This window comes from Bufo bufo, chromosome 6, assembly GCF_905171765.1.
Source record: "Bufo bufo chromosome 6, aBufBuf1.1, whole genome shotgun sequence".
Taxonomy (NCBI): Eukaryota; Metazoa; Chordata; class Amphibia; order Anura; family Bufonidae; genus Bufo; species Bufo bufo.
In genome coordinates, this window is record NC_053394.1 from 435,491,832 (window position 1) to 435,508,894 (window position 17,063).

The 17,063-nt window shown below is 47.3% G+C and overlaps 1 protein-coding gene across 2 annotated transcripts in view; it reads left to right on the plus strand.

The window, feature by feature from the left end:
- The window catches only part of LOC121004805 (ABC-type organic anion transporter ABCA8-like), a 525,268-nt gene that overhangs the window by 432,986 nt on the left and 75,219 nt on the right, over window positions 1-17,063 (plus strand). For both annotated transcript variants that reach the window (XM_040437168.1, XM_040437167.1), the window contains exons 19-23: window positions 2,182-2,377; window positions 3,168-3,334; window positions 5,659-5,786; window positions 15,133-15,270; window positions 16,563-16,673. In XM_040437168.1, coding sequence (XP_040293102.1) covers window positions 2,182-2,377; window positions 3,168-3,334; window positions 5,659-5,786; window positions 15,133-15,270; window positions 16,563-16,673 — 740 coding nt within the window. The remainder of the gene's footprint in view (window positions 1-2,181; window positions 2,378-3,167; window positions 3,335-5,658; window positions 5,787-15,132; window positions 15,271-16,562; window positions 16,674-17,063) is intronic.

Genomic DNA, 17,063 nt, shown 5'->3' on the forward strand with positions numbered 1-17,063 from the left:
ATCCTCATCTGGTATCCGCACTCACCCAGTATCCACACTCACCCACTATCCTCATCTGGTATCCGCACTCACCCACTATCCTCCTCTGGTATCCGCACTCACCCACTATCCTCATCTGGTATCCGCACTCACCCACTATCCTCATCTGGTATCCGCACTCACCCAGTATCCACACTCACCCACTATCCTCATCTGGTATCCGCACTCACCCACTATCCTCCTCTGGTATCCGCACTCACCCAGTATCTGCACTCACCCACTATCCTCATCTGGTATCCGCACTCACCCAGTATCCACACTCACCCACTATCCTCCTCTGGTATCCGCACTCACCCACTATCCGCACACTCACCCACTATCCTCATTTGGTATCCGCACTCACCCAGTATCCTCATCTGGTATCCGCACTCACCCAAAATCCTCATCTGCTATCTGCACTCACCCAGTATCTGCACTCACCCAGTATCCTCATCTGGAGTCCGCACTCACCCACAATCCTCATCTGGTATCCGCACCCACCCAGTATCCTCATCTGGTATCCACACTCACCCAGTATCCTCATCTGGTATCCGCACTCACCCAGTATCCTCATCTGGTATCCGCACTCACCCACAATCCTCATCTGGTATCTGCACTCACCCAGTATCCGCACTCACCCAGTATCCTCATCTGGTATCCGCACTCACCCAGTATCCTCATCTGGTATCCGCACTCACCCACAATCCTCATCTGCTATCTGCACTCACCCAGTATCTGCACTCACCCACTATCCTCATCTGGTATCCGCACTCACCTACTATCCTCCTCTGGTATCCGCACTCACCCACTATCCTCATCTGGTATCCGCACTCACCCACTATCCTCATCTGGTATCCGCACTCACCCACTATCCTCCTCTGGTATCCGCACTCACCCAGTATCTGCACTCACCCACTATCCTCATCTGGTATCCGCACTCACCCAGTATCTGCACTCACCCACTATCCTCATCTGGTATCTGCACTCACCTACTATCCTCCTCTGGTATCCGCACTCACCCACTATCCTCATCTGGTATCCGCACTCACCCACTATCCTCATCTGGTATCCGCACTCACCCACTATCCTCATTTGGTACCCGCACTCACCCACTATCCTCATCTGGTATCCGCACTCACCCAGTATCCACACTCACCCACTATCCTCATCTGGTATCCGCACTCACCCACTATCCTCCTCTGGTATCCGCACTCACCCACTATCCTCATCTGGTATCCGCACTCACCCACTATCCTCATCTGGTATCCGCACTCACCCAGTATTCACACTCACCCACTATCCTCATCTGGTATCCGCACTCACCCACTATCCTCCTCTGGTATACGCACTCACCCAGTATCTGCACTCACCCACTATCCTCATTTGGTATCCGCACTCACCCAGTATCCGCACTCACCCACTATCCTCATTTGGTATCCGCACTCACCCAGTATCCGCACTCACCCAGTATCCTTATCTGGTATCCGCACTCACCCAGTATCCTCATCTGGTATCCGCACTCACCCAAAATCCTCATCTACTATCTGCACTCACCCAGTATCTGCACTCACCCAGTATCCTCATCTGGAGTCCGCACTCACCCACAATCCTCATCTGGTATCTGCACTCACCCAGTATCCTCATCTGGTATCCACACTCACCCAGTATCCTCATCTGGTATCCGCACTCACCCACAATCCTCATCTGGTATCTGCACTCACCCAGTATCCGCACTCACCCAGTATCCTCATCTGGTATCCGCACTCACCCAGTATCCTCATCTGGTATCTGCACTCACCCAGTATCCGCACTCACCCAGTATCCTCATCTGGTATCCGCACTCACACACTATCCTCATCTGGTATCCGCACCCAGTATTCGCACTCAGCCAGTATTCGCACTCACCTAAATATTCACACCTACCCAGTATTCATACTTAGCTGGTATTCGCACACACCCAGAATTCACACTCACTCGGCATTCACAGTCGCCCAATATTCTCACTCACCTGATTTTCTCACTCACCTGGTATTCACAATCCCCCGCTATTCACAGACACCCGGTATTGGCACACATTCAGTATTCGCACTCTCCCGCTATGCGCAGCGTCTTCTGATCTGTTTGTTGCTTTTATTTACATTTTTGTTTTATTTTCATGATCAGATTATGGTGTTTTTGCCCAATCCGACCAAAATGAAGATGAGGAGAGAGACCTGGAGGTGGAGGACTCCGTCCTGCTGATGTCAGATTCCGGCAGCGCCACCCTTCACGGACTGGCCCTGTGGAGGCAGCAGGTGGTGACGGTGGCGCGGATCCGCTTCCTGAAGTTAAAGCACGACATGAAGAACTTCCGATCCATGTGAGTCCTTAAAGGGGTTCTCCGCTGGGACAGTTCTTACTTGTTAGAAGGATTTTAATGGGATCAAAAAGCCTCCTGCAGTGATCAGCTGCAATCTGTGGGGATCGAGTAGAGTTCTGCTTCCCTGCAGCGCCACCACTGGCGAAATGAAGTATTACACTCTGCCCATTCACATCAATGGGTTCTCTGTAATGCAGGACAGAACGAGTCATCCAGAGGGTTCTGCTCAATTCCTCTTCGTTTTCAAGACCTTTGCTTGCTGTCCTTGAATAGACAGCAAAAAAAACAACTCATCCTGGCCTAGTCCTGCTCACACAGCTGCATTTTGTTACAGTGTACCAGTGCTGCTAAGTGCTATCAAGGCTGTTAAGAGTCTGGAGAGCGACTGGTGCTGCTCCTGTGCCTATACTGATACACTGTAACAAACCAGCAGCAACGAATCTGTTTAGTGAATGGTTAAGAAGATTTATTAAAAGGGTTGTTTAGAAAAACATGTGTTTTTTTCTTTCATAAAACAGCGCCACCCCTGCCTATGGACTGTGTCAGGTACTGCATCTCATCTCCACTGAAGTGAATGTAGCAGAGCTGCAATACCGCACACAACCTGTGGACAGGGGTGGCGCTGTTTTAGTTGGTGTCTTTTCAATATCTGGGTAGTTTGCAGTCACCTCGCTTTTCCCGGATACAATGGAATAAAATATTTAACAGCCTGAAGACCGGGGCCGTCGATCGACGCTGTGATTTTAGAGGGAATGGGCGTTCCCCTGATTAACCTTCTCTTGTCTTTCAGATTGCTTCTTCTGGTCCTGTTCATATTACCCCTGATCACCACCACCATCCTGGTTTACTCCATGCATACGATTCACAACTGGAAACTCGCCCCCAACCTTTACTTCCGGGGCGAGGGTCACCGGGCGCACAAGTATTACACCCGACTGCTGCTCAATAACAACACAGGTGGGAAGCGTTCACACGCCGCAGATTATTCCCAGATGTGCCGCGAGATCCGCCCGTGTTACATGTCCGTTCTGTTGGAGATTTGTAGATGTATCTGCTAGCTAGACGGTTTGCTTTTCATGGCCCTTCATGGGAGCTGCGTACGGGAGAGTTCACTGAAAGAAAAAAACGGATCCTGTAAAAAATGTATCGTGAGCCTCAGTTCTGCATACCTGCCATCCATCTGAGAGCTGTTATCTGGAACGGCTCAAACAGATGCCCAATGTGCCTAACCAATGCTCGGGATCCGTTTTTATTTATTTATTTATTTTACAGGATCCATTTTTGGCTCATACACACATCTGTTACCAGCCGCTCCGCATTTTATGGAATGGAATGGCTGCGCCATAATAGAACAGTCCTATCCTTGTCCGTAACGTGGACTATAAGGCCCCTTTCACACAGGCTTTGCGGATTGGGGCCGGATGCGTTCAGGGGGCGTTCAGGGAAAATAGTGCGATTTTGACACTAAAACAAGTCAGTTTTCACTGCGATTGCGTTCCATGTTTGCGTTTTTTCCGCGCAGGTGCAAAACATTGTAATGCGTTTTGCACGCGCGTGAGAAAAATCTGCATGTTTGGTACCCAGACCTGAACCCGGACTTCTTCACAGAAGTTCAGGTTTGGGTTCGGTGTTGTGTAGATTTTATTTTCCCTTATAACATGGTTATAAGGGAAAATAATAGCATTCTGAATACAGACTGCATAGTAAACTAGCGCTGGAGGGGTTAAAAAATAAAATAAAATAATATAACTCACCTTAATCCACTTGTTCGCGCAGCCGGCTTCTCTTCTGTCTTCTTCTTTGAAGAATAGGACCTTTGATGATGTCACTGTGCTCATCACATGGTCCATCACATGATATTTCCCCATGCTGATGGATCATGTGACGGACCATGTGATGTGCGCAGTGACGTCAAAGGTCCTTTTCCTGTGCACAGCAAAGAAGAAGACAGAAGAGATGCCGGCTGCGCGATCATGGATTAAGGTGAGTTATATAATATTTATTTATTTTTTAACCCCTCCAGCGCTTTTGTACTATGCAGTCTGTATTCAGAATGCTATTATTTTTCCTTATAACCATGTTATAAGGGAAAATAATAAAGATCGGGTCTCCATCCCGATCGTCTCCTAGCAACCGTGCGTGAAAATCGCACCGCATCCGCACTTGCTTGCGGATGCTTGCGATTTTCACGCAGCCCCATTCACTTCTACGGGGCCTGCGTTACGTGAAAAAAATGCAGAATATATAAAACATGCTGCGATTTTCACGCAACGCACAAGTGATGGATAAAAATCACCGCTCGTGTGCACAGCCCCATAGAAATGAATGGGTCCGGATTCAGTGCGGGTGAAATGCGTTCAAGTCACTCATTGCACCCACGTGGAAAACTCGCCCGTGTGAAAGGAGCAAAGGACATGTTTTCTTTTTTTGCGGGATGGACATACGGACACGGAATGCAATCATGTTTTTTTTTTTTTTGCTGCCCCGTGGAAGTGAAGAGCTTCAAAAAAACTGTGAACGGCCAAAAATGCATTTATGTACATGAGCCCTTTTTTTTATTTTTCTGTTCTTCTGATGGATCACTGATGTGAAGTCCGCCTTAGGGCTTGTTCACACGACCGTTGGTGTCCTGTGCTGTGTACCGTAAATTGCGGTCCGCAATGCACGGGCACCTTCCGTGGGGCAGGCGCATGGGGATCGCAGACCCATTCAATTAAATGGGTCCGTGATCCCTCCGTTCCGCAAAAAGATAGAGCCTGTTCTATCTTTTTGCGGTGCGGAGGCACGGAACCCCAGAAAGCACTCCGTAGTGCTTCCGTAGTGTTCCGTTCCACACCGTTCCGCATCTCCGGATTTGCGGACCCATTGAAATGAATGTGTCCGAATATGTGATGCGGAATGACAACTGAACGGTGCCCGTGTATTACGGATCCGCTAATGCGGTCTGCAATACAGGAACGGGACACCAAGGGTCGTGTGAATGAGCCCTTCGGTCTCATGCACGCGGCCGTTGCCCGGCTGTGCCCTTATTGTGATCTGCAATATACAGGCACCGGCCGTTTGTGCTGCACATCAGGGATGTGGACCCATTCACGTGTTCTATTTTTTTGAGGTGCGGACAGATAGCAAATCTATTAAAGTTGAACGGGTCTGGATCCGTCTGAGGCAGCCAGGTAGATGGTGTCCATGCATTGGTGACCGCAAATTGCATGGAATGGCCGAGCAACGGCTGTGTGCATGAGGCCTTACAGACCTAAAAACTCTTGTGTTACCTGTGACAGGTTCCCCCATCAAAGACTTTGTCAACGGCATAAAGGCGCAGGGCGTTTCGGTGGAGGTCGTCGATGGTCCATACAATATGAACATTACAGGATACAACGGCGCGATCGAGGTGTCGCTGCAGGACGAGGTACAGCACATCATAGCTCAGCATCCAGGGCCAGACCAAACTTCCAAAGACATAAAAAAATAATATATAAGGAATATAAAATACAGTCCTGATCAAAAGTTTAAGACCACTTGAAAAATGGCAAAAAATCTTATTTTACATTGCTGGATCTTAACAAGGTTCCAAGTGGAGCTTCAACATGCAACAAGAAGAAATGGGAGGGAGACAGAACACTTTTTGAGCATTAAACTAATTGAAAATAACGATTAAACTGAAACAGGCTGTTTTTCAGCTGATACAAAGTTTAGGACCACATGTCTTTAAAAGGCCAAATCTGTGCAGAGATGTGGATTCATTGTCATTGTCTGTCAGGTAGTCGCACGTTGTGATGGCAAAGGCAAAAATACGTTGTGATGGTCGGGTTGTTGAACTGCATAAGCAGGGTCTCTCACAGCGCGCCATCGCTGCTGAGGTGGGACGCAGGAAGACAGTCATTTGGAAATTCTTAAATGATCCTGAGGGTTATGGAACAAAAAAGTCAAGTGGAAGACCCAAAAAAATGTCCTCAGCCCTGAGCCGGAGGATTCAACTGGCTGTCCGTCAAGACACTGGACGATCCTCGACCCAAATTAAGGCCCTTACTGGTGCCGACTGCAGCCCCATAACCATCAGACGGCATCTGAGACTGAAGGGCTTCAAAAACAAAAAATGTCTTCAAAGACCTCGTCTCCTTGAACGCCACAGAACTGCTCGTTTGGACTTTGCAAGAGAGCACCAAACATGGGACATTCAAAGGTGGAAGAAAGTTTTATTCTCTGATGAGAAAAAATGTAACCTTGATGGTCCTGATGGTTTCCAACGTTACTGGCATGACAAGCAGATCCCACCTGAGATGTTTTCTACGCACCACAGTGGAGGGGGCGCCATAATGGTCTGGGGGGCTTTTTCCTTCAGTGGAACAATGGAGTTTCAGGAAGTGCAGGGGCGTCAAACGGCCGCAGACTATGTCCAGATGTTGCAGAGAGCATTCCTCATGACTGAGGGCCCTCGTCTGTGTGGTAACAGGACAACGCTACAGTACACAATGCCCGCAGGACAAGGGACTTCTTCCAGGAGAATAACATCACTCTTTTGGCCCATCCTGAGTGTTCCCCTGATCTAAATCCAATTGAGAACCTTTGGGGATGGATGGCAAGGGAAGTTTACAAAAATGGACAACAGTTCCAGACAGTAGATGGCCTTCGTGCGGCCGTCTTCACCACTTGGAGAAATGTTCCCACTCACCTCATGGAAACGCTTGCATCAAGCATGCCGAAACAATAACGGCGGAGCTACTCATTACTGAGTTCATGTTTGGAAGTTGGATTTCTGTTTTGGGTGGGTTTAGTTTTTTTTGGAGGTGCGGTCCTAAACTTTTGATCAGCGGAAAAACAGCCTGTTTCAGTTTATTCGTTGTTTTCATTAAATTGAATGCTCAAAAAATGTTTTGTCTCCCTCCCATTTCTTCTTGTTGCATGTTGAAGCTCTACTTGGAACCTTGTTAAGATCCAGCCATGCTAAATAGGATTTTTTTGCCTTTTTTCAAGTGGACTTAAACTTTTGATAAGGACTGTATAAGGAAAAAAATTTAGACCTACAGAAACCGCCAAAATAATATGTGAAGCACATATAGGATGTAACCTGCCAGAACGCGACGAAAACTTAGAGATGCAACAACGTCCAGAACCTCTGGTAGAACATCGAAAATATCTAGAAACAATCTGCAAACTGAAGAAATGCAAAACGGTACAATCAAGAAAAGTAAAAGATTCCCTTGGAAAACTATTTAGAGCCTTAAGAAAAAAAATATACATACAGTATTTCATTTTTATTTGAACAAATAATGCACACAATGAAACAACTCAGCTCATTGGATGTTCTGCAGTCCGCGAATTGCAGATCTGCAAAACATGGACACTGGCCGTGTGCATTCCGCATTTTTCGGAACATCCGGCCCCTAATAGAGCAGTCCGAACCCTGCCCGTAATGCACACAGAACAGCCATGCGGACATACAGACGCAGAAATCACACAGAGCCATTTCCGGGGACCACTGGCACACATGCGCAGCAGCTCCCATTCCAGCCATCTCGTATCTGCGCTGCAGCGGGGGCCGTAACCCCTGGAAACAAGCCGTGTATAATGTGATGGAAAAATGAATCCAGCCAGCACAGGAGGTAATATGGAGAATCACAACACATTAGGAAGTGCCTCTTATTACCTGTGTCTACATGATCAATGACATTTGCTGAAGTCGGAGAACCCCTTTAAGTACAAGGCTGCTTCCATCGACTTCAACAGCAGCAGCGGTGTAGTAAGCGGGTTCCCTCCGGTGCAGCGTAGTTCTGGTGCCATCTTCCAGCGATGGAGCTACACTGAACAGCTGATCAGCAGGGGTGCGGATGTCAGAACCCGCTAATTAGCTAGTGATGGCCTATCCTGAGGACTAGAAAAACACGGACGCTTCCTTCCTATATTTTTATATTTTTTTCTACTCTTATTAAAGATTCTGATCTTTATTGAACACACATATTACGATCGGTATCACTAGTGTCCGGGATCGCAGTAGCACTAGTGCAGGGCTTATTCTATAGCGTGATAAAAAGCCATATTGTTGTAACCATGACAACCAGAATAATAACCTAAATGTCTCATGAGTTCTAATTACAAAAAGATCCAGAAACCCCCCCGTTAGGCCGGGTTCACATCACTGTTCTGATCCATCAGAAAAAACGTATATTGAGCTTCAGTTATGCTCAGTCAGCATCAGTTTGCTCTTAAAATCACAAATCCGTCTTTTTTTCAGCGTCCGTTATGAGGCTGTTCACATCTCATTTTTGCCGTCCGTCAGGTGTATACGTTTAGACACACAGTAAAAACACGTATAAAAAAGTATGCAATTTAGTGTTTATCGATCCTTCTTTTTGAATGTATATGTTTAATACATTTGTGTCCGTTTTTTTAACAAAACCGATACATTTTTGTGAAACTTATTTGAATGCATCATCTGAAAAAAAACGTATACGTTTAACGGACGGAAATGTATTGTCTCACGCTTCCATCCGCGCCCATTATGCTACATTACTAAATCCTGCAAAAAAAAAAGTGCAGAGACGTAAACGGTGACAAACTGAGCCAAAAGTGCGCACTTTTAAACTGTGCTCGGATCGGCTATCAGAAGGTACCTAACCTGACTCACCCTAGCTACGCTTAGCAGTAGAGTTATGCCACAACTGCCGGAGTAGGGCCGCCTAAAGGGGGCAACCCTAATATGAATGATTGTAAGATGGTGTGGGTGGGAAAATCGCCGAGCCGACGTCAGCCTGAGGACGCGGGTGAGTATAAATAGGGCCGTCAATCAGCCTCCCCTCCCCTAAATCCAGCAAATGAATTTGCTTCACACTTGTGCTCGGATCGGCTATCAGAAAGTACCTAACCTATCTCACCCTAGCTACGCTTAGCAGTAGAGTTATGCCACAACTGCCGGAGTAGGGCCGCCTAAAGGGGCCATAAATAAACAGACCTTAGATTCGGAAAAATATTTATATAAACATACCGTTACATCACCAACGTCTGAAACGTGAGAGACCTTTCACGATGAGGGTCTGGAATGTATCGTACATAGCAGGATGATTTCCATCTACCTCTCAATAACATGCACCGGGACGTTGTTTCTAGAGGCAGCTGATGCTGCTCCAATTCTGAAGGAGTGGCCCATGATCGACATAGGATCGACCTTCATATTCCCTAACAGTAGTCGGATACTAAGGGGTGCAGCATTAAAGGCTAACAACGATGAGTCCGCTGAATCAGCCCTGACGTACTTCAACCATTCACGAAGAACCATGACTGCACACCAACTGTTCCCGGTGGGAAAATACTTCACCTCTACCAGTTCCCCAGGCTGAGCTGTTTTTGAAGAACTCAAAGTTAAGACATGACAAGTGTTGCGCCACAGAAGTTGTCCTTTACGTAAGAACGCTTTAGATGAAATGGAACGTGTAAACTCGCTAGGCCTGAGGAAACCGTAAAAACTCAAATACATGGCCGTTTTAATCAACAGGCTAGTGCCATGGCCGAAGGGCTTGTTCTGCAACAAGTCACACAGAGATCGAAACATCCGCCCTGATAACGGCTGCCGAGTAAGATGGCTTTTAGCTGTCACCTTCTGAATGCCTTTCAACAAGGCTTTGATGGGATGTGCTGAAAACAGAGACGGCTGATCGGGGTGTAGGACATAGCAGTGATGCTGTATGCCAGCAAGATATAATTTAATGGTGCTATGTGCTAACTTGAGGAGAGTGTCAAAAAGCAATAAATACCATCAAGTAGGCTATGTGCCCGTGCCACCAGGTGAGTAAGTTTCCTTAAACTTGTTGAACAACCCCCAAACAGTCTTTTATACTATAAGCGTGTTGCTGGACAACGACTTAGCCACAAGGGTCCTAGCTGTAGCGAGGTGTAATGCTAGTCCATCACCAGTTGACTGTGATGAGGAGTTGGCGTCGGCAAGGAGTCTGCCCCTGGGAATACCTGGAAAAAGAGCTGAAGGTTAAGCCAGGACAGAGAATCTGCTGCTACATTCTTTTCAGCACTAATATGTGTACAAATAAAATAAAACCCATGCTGTAGTGCCAGTCAAACAAACCTTCTAACGAACTACATTATCTCTATGGAACCTGATCTGCCCTTCATAAGAATGTCTTGAGTAACAGCATTATCTGTCAAAAACAAGACTGTATGGTTTCTCCAATGCCTACCCCAGACCTGCGCTGACCCCACTATAGGGTAGATCTCAAACAAAGGGGATGACTGACCGAACCCAGGAATGTTCACTACCTCAGGTGGCCAAGGACTTGACAACCAGTGTCTTCCCCATATGGCATCGAACCCTACCGATGAAGCCGCATCTGTATATACCAAGGGGGATTGATTTGACACTGCAGGAACAAACAAAGTAATACCATTCCACTGTGTCAAAAAGGTGTCCCACATCAGTAAATCGGCCGTCGCTTGTTGATCTAAATGGATTGAACTGTCTTGATCTGGGGCTGATGGAAGCAGATTCAGAAGCCTAGAAATAAACGTCCTCCCTTGAGGAATAATCCGCACAGCAAAATTCAACATACCCAGAAGGGACTGGAGGTTCGCCCTCGTGGTGACCCTAACATGTGCTAACCTGTGTACCACCTCTCTGATTCTGCACAATTTATCTTGCGGAAGACTGACCTGCATCTTTACTGTATCCAGTTGTAGCCCCAAGAAGGTAATTGAAGTACTAGGGCCTTCCACCTTATGTGGTGCCACTGGTACTTTGAGATCTTTTGAATACAGTAAGTAATATGTGCAGATCCCGGGGGGCTCGTGATGGGGGTTCGATTAACAAAAAATCATCCAAGTAATGAGTGACATGGTTAGCATGGAATCTATTAGCCAAAATCCAGTGTAGGGCCTTAGCAAATTGGTCAAACAACCCCGGACTGGATTTTGACCTGAAGGTCAACTTATTAGAAAAATAATACGGACCTTCCTCCCACCTGATACCGTGCCAGTGCCATAACTCGGGCTGTAAGGGAAGTAGTTTAAAGGCGTCTGTAATGTCTGCTTTTGACAACCATGTGCCTTTACCTAAGAGAAGTATCCCCTGGATAGCCTCGTCAATGGAAGAGTACTTCATAGAGAACTCCTCTGATGGTATCAAGGAGTTCAGACTAGATATAGGTAAGGATTGTGGAGCTGACAAATCGTAAATTAACCTTTTTTTATTGGAGAATTTCCCGGTTACCACCCCCACAGGGTTTACCCTCCAACAGTCAAAGGGGGGCTGACTAAATGGACCTATCAAATAACCCTTCTCAAATTCGGTCTGTATCAGCTCTGAGACTGACACTGGGTCTCGGAGGGCCGACAGCAGGTTCCTACACTCATAAGAAAACTGAGGTAATGCAACTAGACCCGTATGAAAACCATTAATCAAGCTGTTCACCACATATTTAACCCAGCCGGGCTCCGGATGGTCTCTTAAATAACAATTAAGCAGTTCAGCGTCTACCACGCCTAGTCATGCTGTGTGGTTATTCCTCTGAGGACAAGCCACACGGGGATGAGCCCTAAAACAAATAGAACACAAGTGTAACAACCTACACTGACTGTAGTGACACGCCGTGAAATAAAAATTATTACACACTTGTGATCTACCAAGATGCTTATTTGGTCGGCCCAATTTATCCACCCCTGACACAACCCTGCCATTGCTGGTCGATTGACCCGGAATGTTCCTAGTCTGTGAGGTCTCTGTTGGTATAATAAGACTGGAACACCATTCAGTTGTATGCGAGTAGGAGCTACATGTGGCTCATGCCAGGGATTTAAGACCCGCGAAGTGGCGGCAGAACAGCTCCGTGTCGATACTCGACCAGTCAATGACATGTTGGCACTGCGCCAGTGCGGCAGCTGCCTTGGCTGAAAACGAACGGTGATAGTCATAAAACGCCGTACCACCTTATTTATAACCTAAATCCACCACCTTATACAAATAAAGATCCAACTCCTCCCTCCTATGTGGGCTAACTAGTGAGACAACATCCCGAAATAAACTAAACGCTAGGACAAATTCTGCAACACTTAGCTTCCTATTGAGTCTGACATCTTTGGACTTTAGAACAATGGACACTTCCCCACAGGCTGTCGTCTTATTATCAGGAACCTCATGCGTTGCTATAAGTAACGACGCTAAATTAACATCCTTACCCTCGAGGATGTCCTGGCGAATGTTGGCTGGGATGAAATGTGATGGTGCTATACTGGGAAGATTAACTAAACCACCAGCAACACTGGACATCTGAAATGGACGTGGCCATTGAATTGATGATTCCATGCAGCTGGGTCAGGGAAGTCTGTATCGTGTTCATGGACACTACGTCCTGACTAGGACCTGCCGACTCTGAAAAGAGTAGCGGTAAAGTTCCGCTTTCCTAGCTATTGCTGGGAAAGGAATTCCTCTCTTCAGTAATTCTGCCGTCAGCTTGGGAAAAGTCCAAGACCTTATCGAAGGAACTGTGCCCCGTACAGACTGTTGATCCATGCTTCCATGCTATGAAGACGTGCCCTCGATGTCCGAGTTATGTGACATTGTGCAACAAAAACAAGACAAATTACAAAGTAACCAACCGAAGCAGCCCCCTAGTATTGACACCTCTAATAGACCGAAGCCACCTGGTGCCTATGACATGACAAGCTTCCGAACCGTGCGTGTAGATGTGACTGTTCAATATCATGCCTATATGCTCCACCAATTACTAGTGGTAGACGTGACCGAACTGTCGTAATCTGGTGCCTGTTAGTCGTGATTAACCTTGTAATATCGTGCCTATAACCATGCCTGTAGTCGTGACCGACTGCGTAATCTCGTGCCTATAGTCGTGACTGGACTAAAACACTAAAACATTGTGCCTGTAGTCGTGACAGACTTTGTAATCTCGTGCCTGTAGTCATGACAGGACTTAAACCTTGTGCCTGTAGTCGTGACAGACTTCGTAATCTCGTGCCTGTAGTCATGACAGGACTTAAACATTGTGTCTGTAGTCGTGACAGACTTTGTAGTAACGTGCCTGTAGTTGTGACAAGACTTAAACATTGTGCCTGTAGTCGTGACAGACTTTGTAACCTTGCGCCTATAGTCGTGACAGGACTTAAACCTTGTGCCTGTAGTCATGACAGACTTCGTAGTCTCGCGCCTGTAGTCATGACAGACTTCGTAATCTCGTGCCTGTAGTCATGACAGACTTCGTAGTCTCGCGCCTGTAGTCATGACAGACTTTGTAATACCATGCCTATAGCCGTGACAGGTTTGAGCAATCCTGGCGAATCTAGGTGCCACCTAGTGCCCACCAACATTGACTTGACCCATCAAGACCATACCTACCCTCTGACCAGCCGTATGCGAGACACGACACTAGACTGCCCGAGCATGGCACAAAGAAGGCATTTACTTAATGGTCGGAAGAGAAGAGAAGAAAAAATATATATATTTTCCTTTTTTTTCTTTCTTTTTTTATACACGCGCCAAGTGAGTAGGTGCAGCAATACCCACCCGATTTGACGTAACTCTAAGTGCCGCTGCCTTGTCCTGGCAGACCGACTAACTCCTACTCCCAATTCGTCAGGAGCCGAACTGTAAATGAGAACCGTCCCCTTGCCTTTGGATCAGCCGTCAGAACAACCGCCGACTTGCTCTGTATGAGTTGAGACAATCCATCAGGAATGTGTCGTGAGACGTGGGACACCGCTGTGACATGACTGAAATTTTATTTACGATCCTTGATTTCTATAGATAAGCCAAAAACATGCCGTATCTTCTCCTCCTGGGGGTTGGACCCATGCCCTATTTATCGGACCATGTAGATAAATACCTGGCATTATCCACTGCATGATCCCCAAGATCTATCTAATCCTATCTTATTGATTAGCTTAAAAGTGCTGCGCAGACACTTGAAATCCGGTACGGACGAAAAGCCCAGTGCGCATGCCCTGAACACCACCCACCAGTGCGCATGTGCTGCGCAGTCCCTAGCTGCGCGGACACTTGACATCCGGCACAGAAGACCAACCCAGTGCGCATGTCCTGCGCCGACCGCTGGCTGTTAGCGGAACGCGGGGCCAACTACTGAAACCGGCCCCCCAACCGACCAGTACGTGCCTGGAGCGTGACCGCTGTGAGTAAGGCCCACACCCCCCCCCCCATCGTTGCTTGCCCCGGATCGCCACATGAACCCCCCTCCCTCTGCCCAACCCCGATCCTACCTCAACAGCAGTGGCTCCCCCAATACGACTACCCCTTCCTCCGCTGCACCCTCCGTTGAAGAAAAAACGCCACAAGATGCCACCGAACTAGCCGTGCCGCCGACCCGGAAACAGAAAATCGCTGAGCCTGAGGACGCAGGTGAGTATAAATAGGGCAGTCAATCAGCCTCCCCTCAAACAAATCCGGCAAATGAATTTGCCTATCACTTGCCAAATTATAGTCTATGGGTACGTCAAGCCAATACGTTTCTATACGTTTTTTGTTTGTTTATAAATGTAACCGCTTGATGTACAGCAAAAACGAGAAGCAGGACTGATCTCTGATGAAACAGACACAATCTGATGCAAACTGCTCAAAATAACGGATCCGTTTTTTTTCTTTTTTACCTGTTGCTCTGACGGATCAGAAAAACGGAAAGCTAAACAGTGATGTGAACTCGGCTACATAAGCTGAAGAAGTGCTCCTGTTGTCGGCAGCAGGGGGCGCTCTGTGCACAGAATCAATATTTCCGTTCCTTTATTTCCAGAATTACCGCTTCAAGATCATTGGAAATCCGCGAGCGCTAAACGGACTGCCGGTGCTGGTGAATATTCTCAGTAACGCCTTCCTGAAAAGCTTCAGATCCACAGAGAAGATCGAAATCTGGACTAAGCCCATCCAAACTGTGAGTCCTGATTATAGAATACGAACTCCTACGATGACTCTGTTCACAGAAGCCACAACACTCTGCTAGATCGGACACTAATGGCGCCCCGTGGACCCCTCTGGCTTATAATGGGGTCCGAGCAGCATGCCAATCTGACAGAAGTGTGAACAGAGTCAAATATAAAAGCCACTGACTTGTTCTCTTCTCCCAATTTGATTTCTGGTGTTGACCCCATTTTTGGCTGACATTACACCCCCCTCAGGTTAATCTAGGTAAAGAATGAAACGTGGAGCGGAGACGTATCGTGTCCTATCTAGGCAGCCATTCACAAGTCATGTAAAGCTGAGGTGTGACAGCCATATTGGTCGTCCGTGAAGTGTGATAATAGTGTTTTCACTACAGTTACTGTCACTTTAAGAGGCACCACATGCTTCCTGGTTACACACGCAGATGAGGTGCAACCTCTTGGCAGTTTCAAATGAGACGGCGCAAATTCTTATTGTTAGAAATAATCAAATAAATGGAATAACCCTGGATAAATGAGGTCTCCTTCCTCCTCAGGTCCCCGCTCTTCTTACAGAGGTCTATGTTACTTCAGACAGTCTCACACCACAATGCCAATATTTGCAGTGCATATGGTGGCCACTTCACCTGACCACAGCAGGCCCTGCTCTCAAGGGCTCTGACTCTTTGTCACTGACCCTCTACCTCAAGGGTTCCTCTTGTTTCAGGACGCTCAGACCACTCCTAAGGTCTGCTCCACATTAACTCCCTCCAGCAGTGGGTCAGCATTTACACCAGGGCCCTGATCTTGAAGAGCTCCTGCTTCACCACCACTGTCTGCTCCACCAAGCCTAGCCTGCAGGGCAACCAGACGTCAGTGTAGCCATCTCACTGACCCACAAAGACAGGGATTCCAGCTAAACCCCCAACTGGCACACCGCGTGGCAACCACAGGTCCTCCTGGCACACCGCGTGGCAACCACAGGTCCTCCTGGCACACTGCGTGGCAACCACAGGTCCTCCTGGCACACCGTGTGGCAACCACAGGTCCTCCTGGCACACCGTGTGGCAACCACCACAGACTGGTGTCAATTCCTGACACTGCCATCTGCAACAGTGACACCTAGTGTCCGCAATGAATACTACATCTCCAGCACAACGTACACCGAGCAATGCATCAATGCAATAAATGAAGTCTGTTCAAAGACACATGTCGTCCTTTGTTGGTACCTTGAGGGGGGAGTATAACAACCCCCCTCCTTACAAGCCCATGGACCCGGGACCTGATTGTTTTTCTGTCTTTGTAGAATACGAATTACGACAGCTATCACATGGTTTTTGCTGTTGGCATGCTGTTCATGTATTTCGCATCTGGTCTCGCCCCCCATTTTGCGATGAGCAGTGTCCAGGACTATAAGGTGGGTATAAACCTATAACATCTACTCAAACATGGACCATTCTGGGATCAACCTGCATACGATAGAAAGTACATTGCGTAACGTATCCTATTTTACTCTAGCTACATCCAGAGCTGCCTTCACACCTGGGACTGACAAACACACTCTGTACTCAGGGTTTTGCAGAGTTTTGTATACAGCTCTGGATGTGACTGTAGTATATTACATGATGTCTTATACTTCTTTCACATCAATAGCTGTATTCCTACTTCTGCTGTTTGTTACCTACGATGTGAAGTTTGCCGCACACACACACACAGGGTCTAGCAGACTTCTGAATGCTGCTCTGGATGTGACTTTAGCACTCTTTTCACTTCCAGAGTTGCAATCACACTTACAGTTGCAAGAAAA